This window comes from Equus quagga, chromosome 4 (assembly GCF_021613505.1).
Source record: "Equus quagga isolate Etosha38 chromosome 4, UCLA_HA_Equagga_1.0, whole genome shotgun sequence".
NCBI classification, from domain to species: Eukaryota; Metazoa; Chordata; class Mammalia; order Perissodactyla; family Equidae; genus Equus; species Equus quagga.
The window spans coordinates 23331674-23346701 of record NC_060270.1 but is presented as its reverse complement, the minus strand read 5'-3'; the positions used below and the strand labels follow the sequence as shown (position 1 = coordinate 23346701).

At 42.5% G+C, this 15028-nt stretch overlaps 1 protein-coding gene across 2 annotated transcripts in view; it reads left to right on the top strand.

Annotated features, from left to right (window-relative positions):
- The first annotated feature begins 2516 nt into the window (after positions 1 to 2516).
- Positions 2517 to 15028, top strand: part of HSPBAP1 (HSPB1 associated protein 1) — a 51089-nt gene continuing 38577 nt past the window's right edge. The window contains exon 1 of one of the 2 annotated variants that reach the window (XM_046657967.1): positions 2517 to 3020. In XM_046657967.1, the coding sequence (XP_046513923.1) occupies positions 2636 to 3020 (385 nt within the window). In that variant the 5' untranslated portion in view covers positions 2517 to 2635. Of the gene's footprint in view, positions 4450 to 15028 lie in introns of both variants that reach the window. The other variant, XM_046657968.1, reaches the window with a different exon arrangement.

The following is a 15028-nucleotide window of genomic DNA, read 5'->3' as shown; positions in this document are numbered from 1 at the left end:
AGTGGCCCACGAGGCCCTGCATGATTCAGCCTCCCACAACGTCTGTGACCTCATCTCCTACCACTATTTCCCTTATGGCTCACCTCTGGCTGCAGAGGCCCCACTGCTCTTTCTTGCATATGCCAAACAAAAGTTCAGGACCTTTGTCTTTTTGACCCAAACAGTCTTGTCCAGAATTGACAAGTCAGGCTTCCTTTTTCCCTCAGGTCTCTGCTCAAACATACCTTATCAGTAAGGCCTTCCCTGATACTCTATATAAAGCAGAATACCACGCAATCACATTCCTTTTTTCCCTTGCTCTGCTTTATTTTTCTCCAAAGCGTTTATCACCATCTGACTTACTAAATATTTAATTTTATTGTCTGTTGCCTGGATCTCCTCACCAGAATGTAGGCTCTGGGAAGGCTATCTCCCCAGTGCTTGCAACACATTTACATGCTAGCTCCTCCTTGAAACTTTCTTCACTTGGCTTCTCAGAGCACACTTGCTCTTGGCTCCCCTATTATCTCACTAGCTAGTCATTTTTTGTCTCCTTGCTGGAAAAGGAAAAGGGGTGAGAGAGTATAAAATCTATTTTAGCAAGATAATTGGTCTTCTATGCTAAGCTGGCTGGGACTCACAGCAGCAAGAAAGCCAGACTCCTCTCTGCCCTCTAGGGAGCAAGATATGCTAGCATCCTGGACGCTGGGAATTTACTTTCTATGCACACAGATAGGACACCTGCAGCAGCAGCCAACAGATGAGTGTATTAGCTTTCTCCTACTGAAAAGGAAAAGCACTTTCTTAAAAGAGAATTTTTAAATTTATTTTTTATTGCTTCAACCCACAGAAAATAGAAAATTGAATTCACCATATAGTTACAGGAACTATGAAAGAACTCCTGAAGTAACTTATCTTGCAAAGCGAATAAGTAATCCCTAATTTATCTGGCCATAGATAAAAGATACAATTACAATAAAAAGGGTAAAAAATTAATCTTTTTATGCCATAAAAACAAGGTTAGTTAAATTTAGGGAGTAATATTGAAAAATGCTCCTGATAAAAAGATGATAAATAAACTATAAAATAGCATTTTTCCCTAAATTTAGCCAACCTTGTAAGAATGACATAGGAATTGACACAGATTGAAGATTAAGGAGAAATCAGAATTAAATGCCATTTGGACCCTAGACTGAATCCTGGAAGAGGAAAAAAAGATACTGGTGGAAAAACTGGTGAAATCCAAATAAAGTCTCTGACTTAGTTTAAAAGCAAACAAAAAAAAATCTAAACAAAGAAAACCTCCACTCAGTACAAGAAACTCTTCCTCAGCATCTAGCACACATCCTCTGCATAAGTACTTACTCTACCTGGAAGCTTGACACTGGTCAAGACACACCTTCCAGAGCTGGACACCTTTCATTGTTAGAAATACTTCCTCATCCCGCTTTGAGTTAGAGCCCTTTGTAACTTCACTCCATTTAGTTCTTCCTTCTAGAACTACACACACTAAGTCCAATTCCTCTTTCGCTTGATCTTCACATATTTTATATTCTGCCTTAAGTTTCTTTTTGCAGCTTGACACACCCAGTTCCCTTCATCTTACACATTATGATTTTTACATCCTTTATCGTTCTTGTTACACAACTTTTAAAGTACGCAAGCTTGTCAATGGCCTTAACGCTCAGAACTGAACACTAGAGTAGACCATAGCCAACTATTTCTCTTCTAGTTGTGGACACTATTGTGCCTAAAACAGTCCTTCCTGTTCTTAGCAGCTACATCATATTGATCACAAATTCTTTACTCAAACTTGTGTGGTCTAATTCAATGCCTTATCATTCAGTCCTAGGACCTTTTTTCTTCTCCTCACAGAATCACACTGGCAAGTGGTAAAGTCAGACATCTGGCCAGAGTATTCCTCTGCGAAGTCTTCATTCATCTGCCAAGCTTTATCTGAGAGTCATAAATTTCAACCGATACAGCCACCAAGTCACACATACACACTTGAAAGCTGCTGTTAACCATTTTCCAGAAACCAAAGCGTCAGATCTGAGTTTCCCAACAGCTCTTCCTGGGCTGGAGTCATCTATTATGCAAGGCCAACTCATTACTTCCTTATATCTGGGCATCATCAGTCTATTTTCTGACCTTTCATCCTCAACATCCCCAAATCCCTTTGAAGTCAAAGCATCAGTCATTTTTGTCAGATGTAAAAAACACACATGGCACGTGCACAGGGATGCTCTCTGATGTCCACAACATGCAAAAACTTGAACACTTGGAGATCGCTTAATCCCTGCTGTTGCATAATGGGCTTTGACATAAACAAACAAGTATCTGCAAAGAAGCCTTCCCATATTCATCGCTTTAAGGACGGAGGGTTTCTATTCAGGAATGGGATGCCAGCAACACTCGGTCACCTCACACAATCCCAAAGACGAAGGCGAGGGAGGCGGCCCGCGGGCCTGGACACCCGGCAGACTCCGTTCCCCCAGGAGCGACAGCGCTGGCCGGCGCTCCCCGGACCCCCTCACCTCTCTTGTCCAGGAGCCACATGAACGCGAAGCAGGGCAGGAAGCCGATGGGCCCCCACAGCACGAGGAGCGCGATGTCCCAGCTGGAGAAGCCGTAGGCCTGGCGCGCCGAGTTCTGGATGGGGCCCCAGGTGTTCCAGACCAGGCCCTGCGCGAAACCCAGCAGCGAGAAGAGCAGCAGCACAAGCCAGCGGCGCCCGTACACCCGCCCGGGACCCGGGGCCGCCGCGGGCAGCGCCGCCGCCGCCGCCTCCCGGCTTCTCCAGGCAGCCGCCGGCGCAGGCCCGAGCGCGGGCCCCAGCAGCGGCTGCCGCTCCTCCTCGCTGCTCCAGCCCGAGCCCATGCCGACGCGCGACCCGCGGGGCCACTGGCCGGCGCGGTCCGGCCGGCCGCGGACCAGCCCCGCGCGTAAGCGGCCGGAAGAGGCGGGGGCCGAAGCTGCTTGGGTCGCCTTCGGCCTCCTGGCCGCGCCTGGTGCGCCTGCGCCGTACGAGCCGGTCCCAGGTGGGGAGGCGGGGCTGGGACGGCCGGCTGTCAGGAAAGAGACCAGAGAGGGAGTGGACTCGGGTCCTGGAGAGAGGACGGAGAGGATCTGAAAAGGCAGGCAGGAGCGCGGCTGAGCCCGGGGCACGGGAATCTCCCAGAGAGGGCTGTGTTAGAGGAGGTTGGGCAAGGAACACGGGGTTGCTGGAGGAAGTGCCCAAGTTCACATCATGTGCCTAATAAACAAGTCGGAGACCTCCGGTCGCTTAAGCTACTTAATGCTTGCTTCTATATTGGGTTTATTCTTATTTTTCTTGGATTTATAACTTCAGAAATTATAGGGGGAGATAGGATAAAATTGAGGCGTAGGGGGGACTAGAAGATTGCTGCATGAAAATAATTTCTTGTTTTTTACGTACAGCAAGAAATGCCTAGTTTTATCAGCTTTCTTTTTGTGTCGTACATACCCAATGAGGAGATAATAAAGTAGCCAATTTAATTCATCTGTATATACATGGATAAAGACATAGATATCTTCCTATCCATTTTCTTGTCGCTTAATAGACGAGCAAACAAAGATATGTTGATTAAGGCTGGAAGATTTCTGCCCCCAAACGACCTCGATTCGTCTCCAGTTATTATGATTTTGATCAAAGAGTAAATGAGGAGAAGGGTGAGGGTTGTTGATCTCTTGCTCAAGCAGCCGATTGTTTATTTGGTATACAAATCCAGAAGCCTGACAGGTGTCGGTTAGTGTCCTTGAAAACCTAAGTCAAGCGATTTGGCTTGTCTAGGTCGGGAAATGAGTCACGGGGAACGCAATTAAAAGACATTTGCCTGAGGTTCGTATTCTCCGGCAGCCAAGAAAACCAGATGGAGTCATGTTACTGCCAGAAGGGCAAGGGAGGTGGAAGAGAAACGTGAGCTCTCCTGGCATCCAGGGCTGGTTAAGAGCGGCTGCAGAGCAAGCGAACGCAGAGCCACATTCCACTGTCCCGAGCCCCACAAAAAAAGCAAACCGTCCCCTAAAACTCCAGTACGGTTGGGTGGCAAAGAGCGCCAAGGTGGAAAGGAAGGGCCTGACTGGAAAACGAGGAGAAGCAGAAATGAAGCCAAGAAAAGACTACAGTGAAAGGAAGGCTAAGCTCTGGGGAAGGTAACAGGCGCCACAGCCTACACCACGTGCTTCCGTTTCAACAACAGGGAAATCAAAACAAATCTGCGGGGCCCCGCCCAGCCCGTCACGTGACTCCACGTGAGCGGCGCTTCCCGGGGACCCCGGAAAAGTCCTTCCGGTGGTACTGCCTCAGAACGCGGTTTTGGCACTCGTCGTGTCCCACTCCCACTCCACTTTTGGGTCCGGGCGGAGCCCTTGTTGTGCTAGCCATGGCTGCAGGCCCGGGGGCGACCTCCGATACGGGCCCTGCAGCTGGAGCTGGCCAGGAGGCAGGTAGGTGCCAGGCTGAGGTCTGACCGTGACTACATCCCTGTGCCGACTGGCTCTTTGGGCATCCCTCATGTGGCTCTGCGGACCTGCCTTAAGCTATAAGGAAAATGATTTGTTTTCTAGTGAACGTGTCTTTTCTCAAATTGTGGCATCCATATTTTTGATCGTCGTTCCGGGCCCCATATCCCCTCCTCCTGCCAGTTCTGTTTCACGAAGGAGGATGTTTTGAATGTTACAGTGGCTTAAAATTAAGTTTGTGAAATTGGAGCTCACCCTTGGGGTAATTAGAGATATCTGGGACTTTTGTAAACAGCGATTACGAGCTTTTGTTTGGTTGCGGTGGAATCCTGCTTTAGAGAACGGGTAAGGTTTGGAGACCCTTGAGCCTGGGATCCCCGTTGGCATTTATTGAATGATTGCCCCGTGCCTGGCACTGTTCTGGATACTGCCGCGGGATCCAGAGATTTTTGGATGTTGATAACATTGCCTTTTCCCAATTGAGTAAAGGGGCTTAGCAAGGGAAAAAGAATGACCAATGTGTCTAACGTGAATACTAACAGTACACAGTGGGTGAAGGCTGTCACCTAGAGGAGCGCGCCCAGTGCGGAAAACATAGATGCTTCTAGGAGGGACTAGTTGGAGGTCGGCCTTTATGATTGGCTGAGATAGTGACAAACTCAGGTGGTGGCTCTGGGGGGTCATGGGAAGACAGGGAGCAGAAAAGCACTGGATAGATGTGGTTGGAGATAAAATAGTCATGTTTGCCTAGAGCGGGAGATGACCATTCCAAGCAAAAGAAACTAATTATAAGTTCCTACTGACAAAAGTCACTTGGTTCTGTACCCCAGGGTACATGAACTTCATCTGTATCTCCAATCCATTAATCCTTCCGTTTCTGTCCATCTGTACCCCCTTACCCAGTTTAGAGTGTGTGTCAGTTTATCATTATAATCTCTCCTTTGACAATGCACTATTCTCTTGTCCCTCTCTGCCTTTTATTTTTCTGGCAGAACCCTTCCTCTGGCTGAACCCAACCTTTACCCTCTTTGCACCTGCACCTGTATGGTTGAACTTTGCTGGAAAAAGTCTGGACAAATTGGTGACACTAAATTGAAAATGGCCAGCCTCTTGAATATTCTCTCAGCATGATCCTATTTCTCTGATAAGCCTACTTTCTTTCTCCAGTGACAGTTCCTCAGACTCTCTCTCTCCATCTCTCACTTTCAGCTGATGACTTTGCAAGTCAGGTCAATTCTGCATCTAATCTGTCCACTTTTTTCCTCCTTCACTGTCAGACCCTTGTCCACAATGTCCATATTTCTCATCTAAACCACTCCTGTATCTTCAGGCCGTGTGTTCTTGTTTCCTGTCTTATGTCCCCCCAATCCCTTCTCCATTCAGCAAGAAAAAGTGACACTCCCTTACTTGAAATTCTTCAGTGAATTCCATTGCACCCAGAATTTAGAAACTCCTGACCATGGCCTACAAAAGTCCTTGGTCTGAGCTCTGCTGTTGTCTCCAAGAGCATCTCTTGCCATTCATCCCCTTCCTCCTCCCACCTACTTTCTCATATCTGGCTTGTCAATCTTCAGGTTTCATAGTATGTCACCACCTGAGACCTTCCTAAACCAACCCATTGAAAACAGTTGTGGTTTTCCGCTGCATCCTGACCCTAGATGTTGTGTAGTGCTGCATCCTGCTTCCTTCCTTTCACTTATCACGTTCTGTATTTACTTGTTTATTATTTGTTTCTTCCATTAGACCTTATGCACCTTGAGGGCAGGACCTATGTCTGATTTATTTCCCTCATGTGCCCAAGCAGCAAGTACCATGCCGGTGTATAGTGGGCACTTAATACATATTTGTTGAGTGAATGAGTAGGGGAACCCTGTACTAAGTCCAGAGGCAAGAGGAGAAAGAGCATGGCATGGTCCAGGAACTGACAGAAATTGAAATGAGAAGTGGGATCCTGCAAGGCACCTTGTACCAAGTTAAGGAATCTGGACTGTAAGACAGTGGGAAGCCTTTAAAGAGTTTCAGCTTGGGGAGTATCTTGGTCAGATTTAGTTTTAGGAAGATCACTCTGTGAAGGGTGGAGGGTACGTTGGAGGGAGAAAGACTGAAGAGCAAGGTAGTTAATCCCCCTTAGCCTCAGTTTCCTCCTCTGTAAAACACAGATTTTTGTGAAAATTAAAGATAATTGTGGATTATCTAGTATAATGTCTAGCAGGAATTAGATATTCAAAAAAGGTAGTTATTTTTGTTAATAGAAAGTGCTGGCCTTGGTGACTGACTGATGTTGAACCTGAGAGAAAAGAAGAATTTCCCAGTGGGAGAAATTAGGAACCTTAAGAAAAGGAGGTGGTTAGGAACACTGTTGTTTTAATGTGAATGCGTAGAGTTTAGGTATGGAAAGATGCTGCAAAAGAGATGTCAAGCATGCAGCTGGGGAAGAGGAGGTTTTTTATATATATATATACATATATATACACACATGTGATTCGCATACCATAAATTCGCCCATTTAAAGTATACGAATCAGTGGCTTTTAGTATGGTCACAAAGTTATGCAGCCATCATTTCTATAATTCCAGTTCATTTTCATCACACTGGAAAGAAACCTGTTACCCACTAGTAGTCACACCCCATTAGCCCTTCCCCCAGTCCCTGGCAATCACTATCTACTTTCTGTTTCTGTGGACGTGCCCATTCTGGACATTTCTTATAAACGGAATCATACAATATATGGCCTTTTTTGTCTGGCTTCTTTCACATAGCATAATATATCTATGTTGTAGCATGTGTCAATCCTTCATTCCTTTTTATGGCTGAATAATATTCCATGGTGTGGATATACCACATTTTGTTTATCTGTTCATCAGTTGATGAGCATTTGTGTTGTTTCTACTTTTTGGCTACAATGAATAATGCTACTATGAACATTCATATATAAGTTGTTGTATTAACGTATGTTTTCAGTTGGCATATATCTAAGAGTGGAATTGCTGGGTCATATGATAATTCCATATTTAACTTTTTGAAGAACTGGTGATTCTTAATCTTGATGTCCTAAGGAGGGAAAAAGTCTGATGAAACTATGGATTTGCTCCCCTGAAAAATGCAGCATGCACACACAAATATTTGCAAGTGACTTTAAATTTTTGTATTAAAGGGTTCTCTGAATTCCATCTGTGGAACATTCAACCCTATTTTAAACTTTCATCCTCCCCAGAAACACCACTTTGGAGTGACTGCTTATAAGCATTACAGAGTAAGTTAAGTGGGCAAAATCCTACTGGAAGAGAAGGCTTTGCTTTAAATTAGGTAAGGGTTATGTGAACAAAGGTACATAGACTAGATAAATGCATGTGAAAGGGTCAGGGTGATGAATAATATTGTGGGAGTCATAGAAAAGTTGATTTTTGAGCAAGCTTATTACCGTTCCATTATCAAAAAATATTTTAATGTACACTATAAACAGGAGACCCTCTCATACAGTGAAGTAGAAGATAGTCTTTGCCCTAAAATAGCTTATAAACTATAGCTTAGAGTTTTGGGGAGAAGACAGATAAAAAGAGTTGTCGTATAAGACAGATCCACAAGGCAGGAGGCAATTAGATGGGATGCAAATATTACACACATTAAGTGCTTTGTGGGCTGAGATGAGAAAGCATGAATACAAACTGAGTTGGTCTGTGCTTCCTAGAGTAATTTGAATGCATAGAGTTCAGTATAGTTCGCCTATGGAATTGATGGAAGAGGCCATTTGTGGTGATGGGAAGCCGGGTTGTGGAAGTGAGTGGAGAAAAGCCCAAGGCACAGAGGGCGGGGAGGGAGGTGAGGAGACAGACTGGTTCTGCTAGAGTGGAAGCAGTGGCCGAGAACGCTGGTGCAAAGGAGGAAGAGTGTATCCTTTGAGACCAAAGAAGAACAGGGTGAACCAGAAATGTTGAAGTGAAAAAGAGGGAAATCATGGGTTTCAGATTTCTCAGAAAAACAGAGCAAGGCACCACACAGAGTGAGGAAGTGGAGAGGGGTACTGGGGGTTTGAGAGAGGAAGCTTTGGCGTGGTTGCTGTAGGCGCGAGAGGGATTAGGAGTCAATTAGTGATAAATAGTGTGATGGGGAGCAGGAAAGGGAACTGGTGGAGGTGAGCGTGAAATTGTGGAACTGGTCCCGATCTTTTGAGTCTGTTTCTGATTCTATTCAACATCGCATTATGCAAAAGTGGAGAAAACAGATGGTTAGGTTTTTTTTTTTTAAAGATTTTATTTTTTCCTTTTTCTCCCCAAAGTCGCCCGGTACATAGTTGTGTATTCTTCGTTGTGGGTTCTTCTAGTTGTGGCATGTGGGACGCTGCCTCAGCGTGGTCTGATGAGCAGTGCCCTGTCCGCGCCCAGGATTCGAACCAACGAAACACTGGGCCGCCTGCAGCAGAGTGTGCGAACTTAACCACTCGGCCACGGGGCCAGCCCCACAGATGGTTAGTTTTAATAAAATTTAGTATTTTTATTCATCGCTAGAAATGTGGTGTAAATTCAGAAAACATTTATTTATTTAGCATCAGTTTATGCCAAGCACTGTGCTGAGTTCTGGGGACATAAAAGTAACAGGCTTGCCTTCAAGGATGTGATATTTTTTATTTGAAGTAATAGCTTGAAAATTATTAAAAACAAACGATGATGAATAGGCAAGGCACAGAGGATTTTTAGGGCAGTGAACATACTCTGTATGATATTATAATGATGGATATATGTCATTGTACTTCTGGCCAAACTCATAGAATGTGCATTATACTTTTGTCCTCATACTTTTGTCCAAACCCATGGAATGTACACCATCAAGACTGAATCCTAAGGTAAACGGTGGACTTTGGGTGGTTGTGATGTATCAGTTTAGGTTTATCCTGGTAAGAAATGTACCATTCTGGTGAATGATGTGGGTAATGGGGGAAGCTATGCATGTGTAGGGGGAGGAGACGTATGGGAAATCTCTGTACCTTCCTCTCAATTTTGCTGTAAACCTGAAACTACTCTAAAAAATAGTCTTAAACAAACAAACATGAAACTACTTATTGTTAAGAATCAACTTAAATTCTGAATTCCAGGATCACACATTGGTTGAAGCATTTCGGTGAAAGTAAACATTGCAATTCTTTGAATCCGATTCAGTCTTTTAGACTGAGGTTATTATATTTCTTTCTGTTGAGCTCTCATCATTTTAGTTGTAGCCAGGTTTATGCCTTGATGAAGAGAAGAATGGATTCTTAGCAGCTCTTCTTCCAGGCCTTCCCAAGGATGTAGGTCATTCCCGAGTTGTAGGGATTTGAATTTCATATAGAGCTGACACTGCTGGATGACTGGATTTACTCCTCTTGAGTTGGAGATGTCATACTCTTCATGCCATTCTTGTTTTCATTTTTTTAAAAAGGGCAGTGGGAGGCAGGGGGGTTTAAAGAAAAGCCAAAGTCTGGGTAATCTTTTTTGTTTTTAAAGATTGGCACCTGAGCTAACATCTGTTGCCAATCCTCCTTTCTTCTTCTTTCGTCCTTCTTCTTTCTTCCTTCTTCTTCTTCCTTCTTCTTCTTTTTCTTCTCCCCAAAGCCCCCCAGAACACAGTTGTATATTCCACTTGTGAGTGCCTCTGTTTGTGCTACATGGAACACCACCTCAGCATGGCTTGATGAGTGGTGCCATGTCCACGCCCAGGATCCAAACCTGCGAAACTCTGGGCCTCTGGAGTACAGCATGCAAACTGAACCACTTGGCCACAGGGCTGGCCCCTCTGTAATCTGAAAAAGTAAAAAATTCGCCTGCTGGGGCATCTGTGTAGTTCGTAAATTCATAAATGTAGCTAAAATCCTTTATATTTGATAATGATGGATATCAGAAAAGCTATATTGTTGAATATTTTTAATTTTGGTTAAAAACATAAAACTTATCATTTTCACCATCTTTAAGAGTACAGTTCATAGTGTTAAGTATGTTCACGTTGTTGTGAAACAGGTCTCCAGAACTTTTTCACCTTGCATATCTGAAACTGTATCCTGCTAACAGCTGCCCGTTTCTCCTTCCCCTCAGCCCCTGGTAACTGCCATTCTACCTTCTGTTTCTATGAATTTGACTATTTTAGATACCTCATATAAATGGAATAATACAGTATTTGTCTTTTTGTGACTGGCTTTTTTCGCTTTGCATAATGTCCTCAGGGTTCATCCATGCTGTAGCCAGATGAATATTCCTTTTTAAGGCTGAATAATATTCCCCTGTATGTATAAACATTTTGTTTACCCTGCCATCTGTCGACGGACGTTTGGGTTGCTTCCACCTCTTGGCTATTATGAATAGTGCTGCTGTGCGCATGAGTGTGCAAATATCTCTCTTCAAGACTCAGCTGTTGAATATCTTTGATGAAATACCCATTTTATTTTGAATTATGGAAAATTTACTTAGTGGAAGCTGAGAAGTTAGATGTTACATTTTGTAGTTACATTTTGGTTGAAATTTTGAAGATACTTTGGAGCATTTTAGAGAGCATTAGTCTTTAAGACATTGTGCTTTCTAGTATTAACTTTGCTTAAAATATAGATTTACCTTTCCTTGCTTTAGGTTTAGGACCAGTATTACTTTTGAACTTGTAAGTATTATTTGTGAGCCATTTTGTGGCTCATAAATGGATTAAAGTGAGAAGGAGAAGACAATTTTCTGGGTTGGCTGGACAGGAGGATGGTAACCGTTTGGCGTGTAACTGTCTCTTGTCCCCGGCCTGAACCTGCTTGGGTGTCACCACCACACCAGGCATTGGTATTGGCAACTTTGTGTCCTAACAGCCTCCACACTTCCGTTTGTGGTTTCTTCAATGGCACCACCTTCTAGACCTTGAAATTTCAAGGTTTATGACTAGTCATCATTTTACTTAAGCATTATGTTAACATTCAGGAGAATTTTCTTAGTCTGTATTGACATTTTAAAATAGTGACTATAAAATGAAAAATTATCTTTGGCTTAAGTTTACCATTTGGTCTTTAGTACAAATACAGTCATTTTGTTAAGTAGTACTTGCATAATTCCATCAGTGTTTTTTCTGACGTGGCCCGAATGGTCCTTGGTTTTTATCCTAATATCTACCATTCCAGAAGTTTTATTAAAATTTCTTGTATATATATGTAATAGTTGTCAGAGTGATGAAAACATCATAGGCTTACATGTATATATTTAGAAATAAATTAGCTCACCCTGCCAGGACCCAGTTTTTTATTCCTGCTATGTCACTATGGTGAGTCTCTGACACATTGTAACTTGTAACTTACTCTTGTGTCACCTTCTGAAAGTTTTTGAATAGAATTAAAAACTATTAAATTTAAATTTAATAGTTATTAACATTTCTTTTAAAATTATACTTGACATAAGAGGTGAGTTAATTTCAATTTCATGATCTTTGTCTTTGTTGTATTCTCTCAATATTAGGAGAGTATTCTGGAAACTTGGTAAATTTTCCTTATTCTTGCCTTGAATTCTAAATCTTGGATATAAAGCCAACCCAGATATTAATTGACTAAAGCCAGATTGCTAGAAAATTCAGAGAAATAAGATTTCAAACTATCTTGTACTTTGCTTTAATTAAAGAAAAAATTACTGAGAAAAAGGCAATTTGCTTTTTGATGATGTTTCACTATCTCTGAAGAATTAGTTGCAACCAAAGCTGTAATAAATCCTCTGAATAACGTGCCACACTTAGAGGGAGAAAAGACTATTGTGCAACACCTAGGTCCCTCGTCTGTTTTTTCAGCAGTTTCTAAGTCATCTGATTAGAAATTGCTGCTGGGTGCAAGTTTAGACCAGAATACCCTTGTGCTTTAAAGGCTGTCAGAGTTACTTCAGAATTTTTATAACTCTTTGCAGATATTCCTGCCATGAAATGACTGGGTACATCCTTAGGCTATTTAATTAATGCAATGTCGATTGCATTCTTCTTTAAAGGAAATTGTAACACTTAAATTTGTTAATTTAATTGCCCAGTTCATTGTTGATTAAGCTATCAGAAACCAAATTAGTTTTATCTCACAACCAGCTGATTGTTTTATCTCACTGATAGGCCTGAAATTCTGTAAATATGCTAATTTCTTGTAATGGTGAACATCCTCTTGCTCTGTTCTGCACACACTTTATAGCACTTTTCATTCATTTAGCAGATGTTCGAGCATTTAATATATTCCAATCACTGGGCCAGGTGCTTTCTCAGCAAATTTCACTTTTTAGAATCTCTTATTAAATAACCTCTGGGATGTCTGGGACTTTTAGATCAGATCGTTAAATATGCTTTTTTTCCCCTTAATTTAACCTTATGTTAGAGGAAAAAATATTTATTGACTTCTTTGAAGCTATTCTGTCAAAACACTATTCGTGTGTTACTAATGCCCACGTACTTGTTTCTGGAAGGGCGCCTAGACATGTCTTACCCAAATATGACAGCTGTTTTGGGAAAATTCAAAGCCATGTGGTCTATTCACTCCAATTTAAGATAAGCAGAACAAAATCCCCACCCCAAAAGGGCAGGTGCTTCTATTTTTCTCTGCCCTTTAGAGTTCTCGAAGCTGAATGTTCAAAGTCTGACTATTTTGCCTTAGAACTGAAAGGATGCCACTGTGGGTCAGACCAGCCGTAATTCATCCAGCCTAAGCCACAGAGCGCTTTACAGGGAGAATACGGTTGTCCCTGAAAACGATAGCCCCAGAGGGCAACGTGTTACGCAAGTTATGAACTAATAACAGAGTCTTAACTATAAGAGTTAATTTTTTTATGTGAAAGGATTCAGGAGGTAGAAATTTGCTAGTGTTGGTCCAGTGACACAAAGATGGACATCTTTGCATTGTTTTGGCTGAGGTTTGCAATTTTCACAACTTTTCTCTCTCAAGATGGCTAGCCATTCTGTCTGTTTTCTAGGCAGAGTGTAGGAGAGGAGGTTACGGGCAAAAAGGCTGACTCAGCAACTTCAGACACATCTCTGGCCACTGTTATCTGCAAAGGAGTCTAGGAAATGTAGTTTTTCAGCCACTCCCATTGCCCAAAGTTCTGTTAGTGAAGAGGATGAGAATGGGTGTTGGGTAACTATTATAGGTATTAACACATACACCCCTATTACAGGTATTAACACATACGGCCCTACTCCCACCCCCCACACACATAGGCACAAACCAAAACATTCTTCTCTCCCCAAGAGCACACATGCATTTATTATCTATGCATTGATCTAAAGCTTTCCTGAACCTAATTATCTTTTCAGGTTATACTCTCCCCTGAGTTTTTAGTGTTAGTGTAAGTCCCACAGTTTTAATTCTCTGGAGGCAGGATTGTGCAGTGGAAAGAGCACTTGGCTTGGAATCAGGAAACCTGAGCTATAATTCCAGTTCATCACAGGTGTGTTGACCTTTGACGTCTGAGCTTCTACTTCTTCCTTTGGGAAATGGAAATAAGATACCTTCTCTGGCTGTGTTTTACTGGCTTCTTAGAAGATCAGATGAGCACTCTTATTTTAATATATATGAAAGTACGCGGCAAATAGTAAAGCAGTATACAAGTAAATATATGGTATTATGATGATGATTTTCAAAACCAAACTCTTCATCTTCCCAACAGAATGAGCTGTTGCCCCTAACTTTTCTCTTATGGCAAGTCACAAAGTCTGGAAACCTCAGTCTTCCTTATAGCTGCATCTGCCTCCTGCCCTGTCTCTTTGGTTGTAATAGTCTTTATATTATTCTTTGAATATTTCTCCATTCCTGTCATCTCTGCCACCCTTTATTGTTCAGGGCCTTATTATCACACTTCTTGCTTGGCTGTTGCAGTGGTTCTCTGAGTCAATCCTAGTCCCTACATTTCCACACATTTCTACATAGCCCTTGTTTTTATTATTAATGGATATAATGTACCATGGGAATGTACTGTGGGAACAATGTTTAGTAAATATTTTTCTACTTATAGACGTTAAGTTGTTTATATTTTCAGTTTTTATATTGTGGTAGTGGGTATGTATATAGCTTATGATTAACTATTTTGTTACAAACAAATTCCCATAACGTGAATTACTAGGTTAATGGGTTCCTTGAGATTTCTGCTTCATTTTCTCAGTTGTTTCCCAAAAGTTAGTTCTAATTTGTATGCCACAAACAACAGAGTGTTATCATGGATGTATCGTAGCTTTTCATAGTCTAGCTAAACTTAAAAAATATGTAATAAAAAGTCCAGCTTGTCCGTTTCCACACACACGGAATCCAGGCGCTCCAAGTCCAGGAAGATCTGGCACACCGTGTCTAGGTGACCTTGTACTTAGGTTTATAGGCTGGTTTGGGTTGAGACCTTTAATGAGAATTAATCACACATGCCAAAAGTGGCGGGGGCGGGGGGAGGGATCTCAAGGAAAGTTAGAAAATTTTGTTCTGGTCACATCCCATTTTCCTTAACATGGCTCTTCAGCACTTAAGGTCACTTGGGGACAAACTCCGGGCTTCTTGCACTTGGAGACCTAAGGGCACCTTCTCTCTTCCTCACTCCACGTGGGCCCCAACCCGTCTACCTGCCCTTTC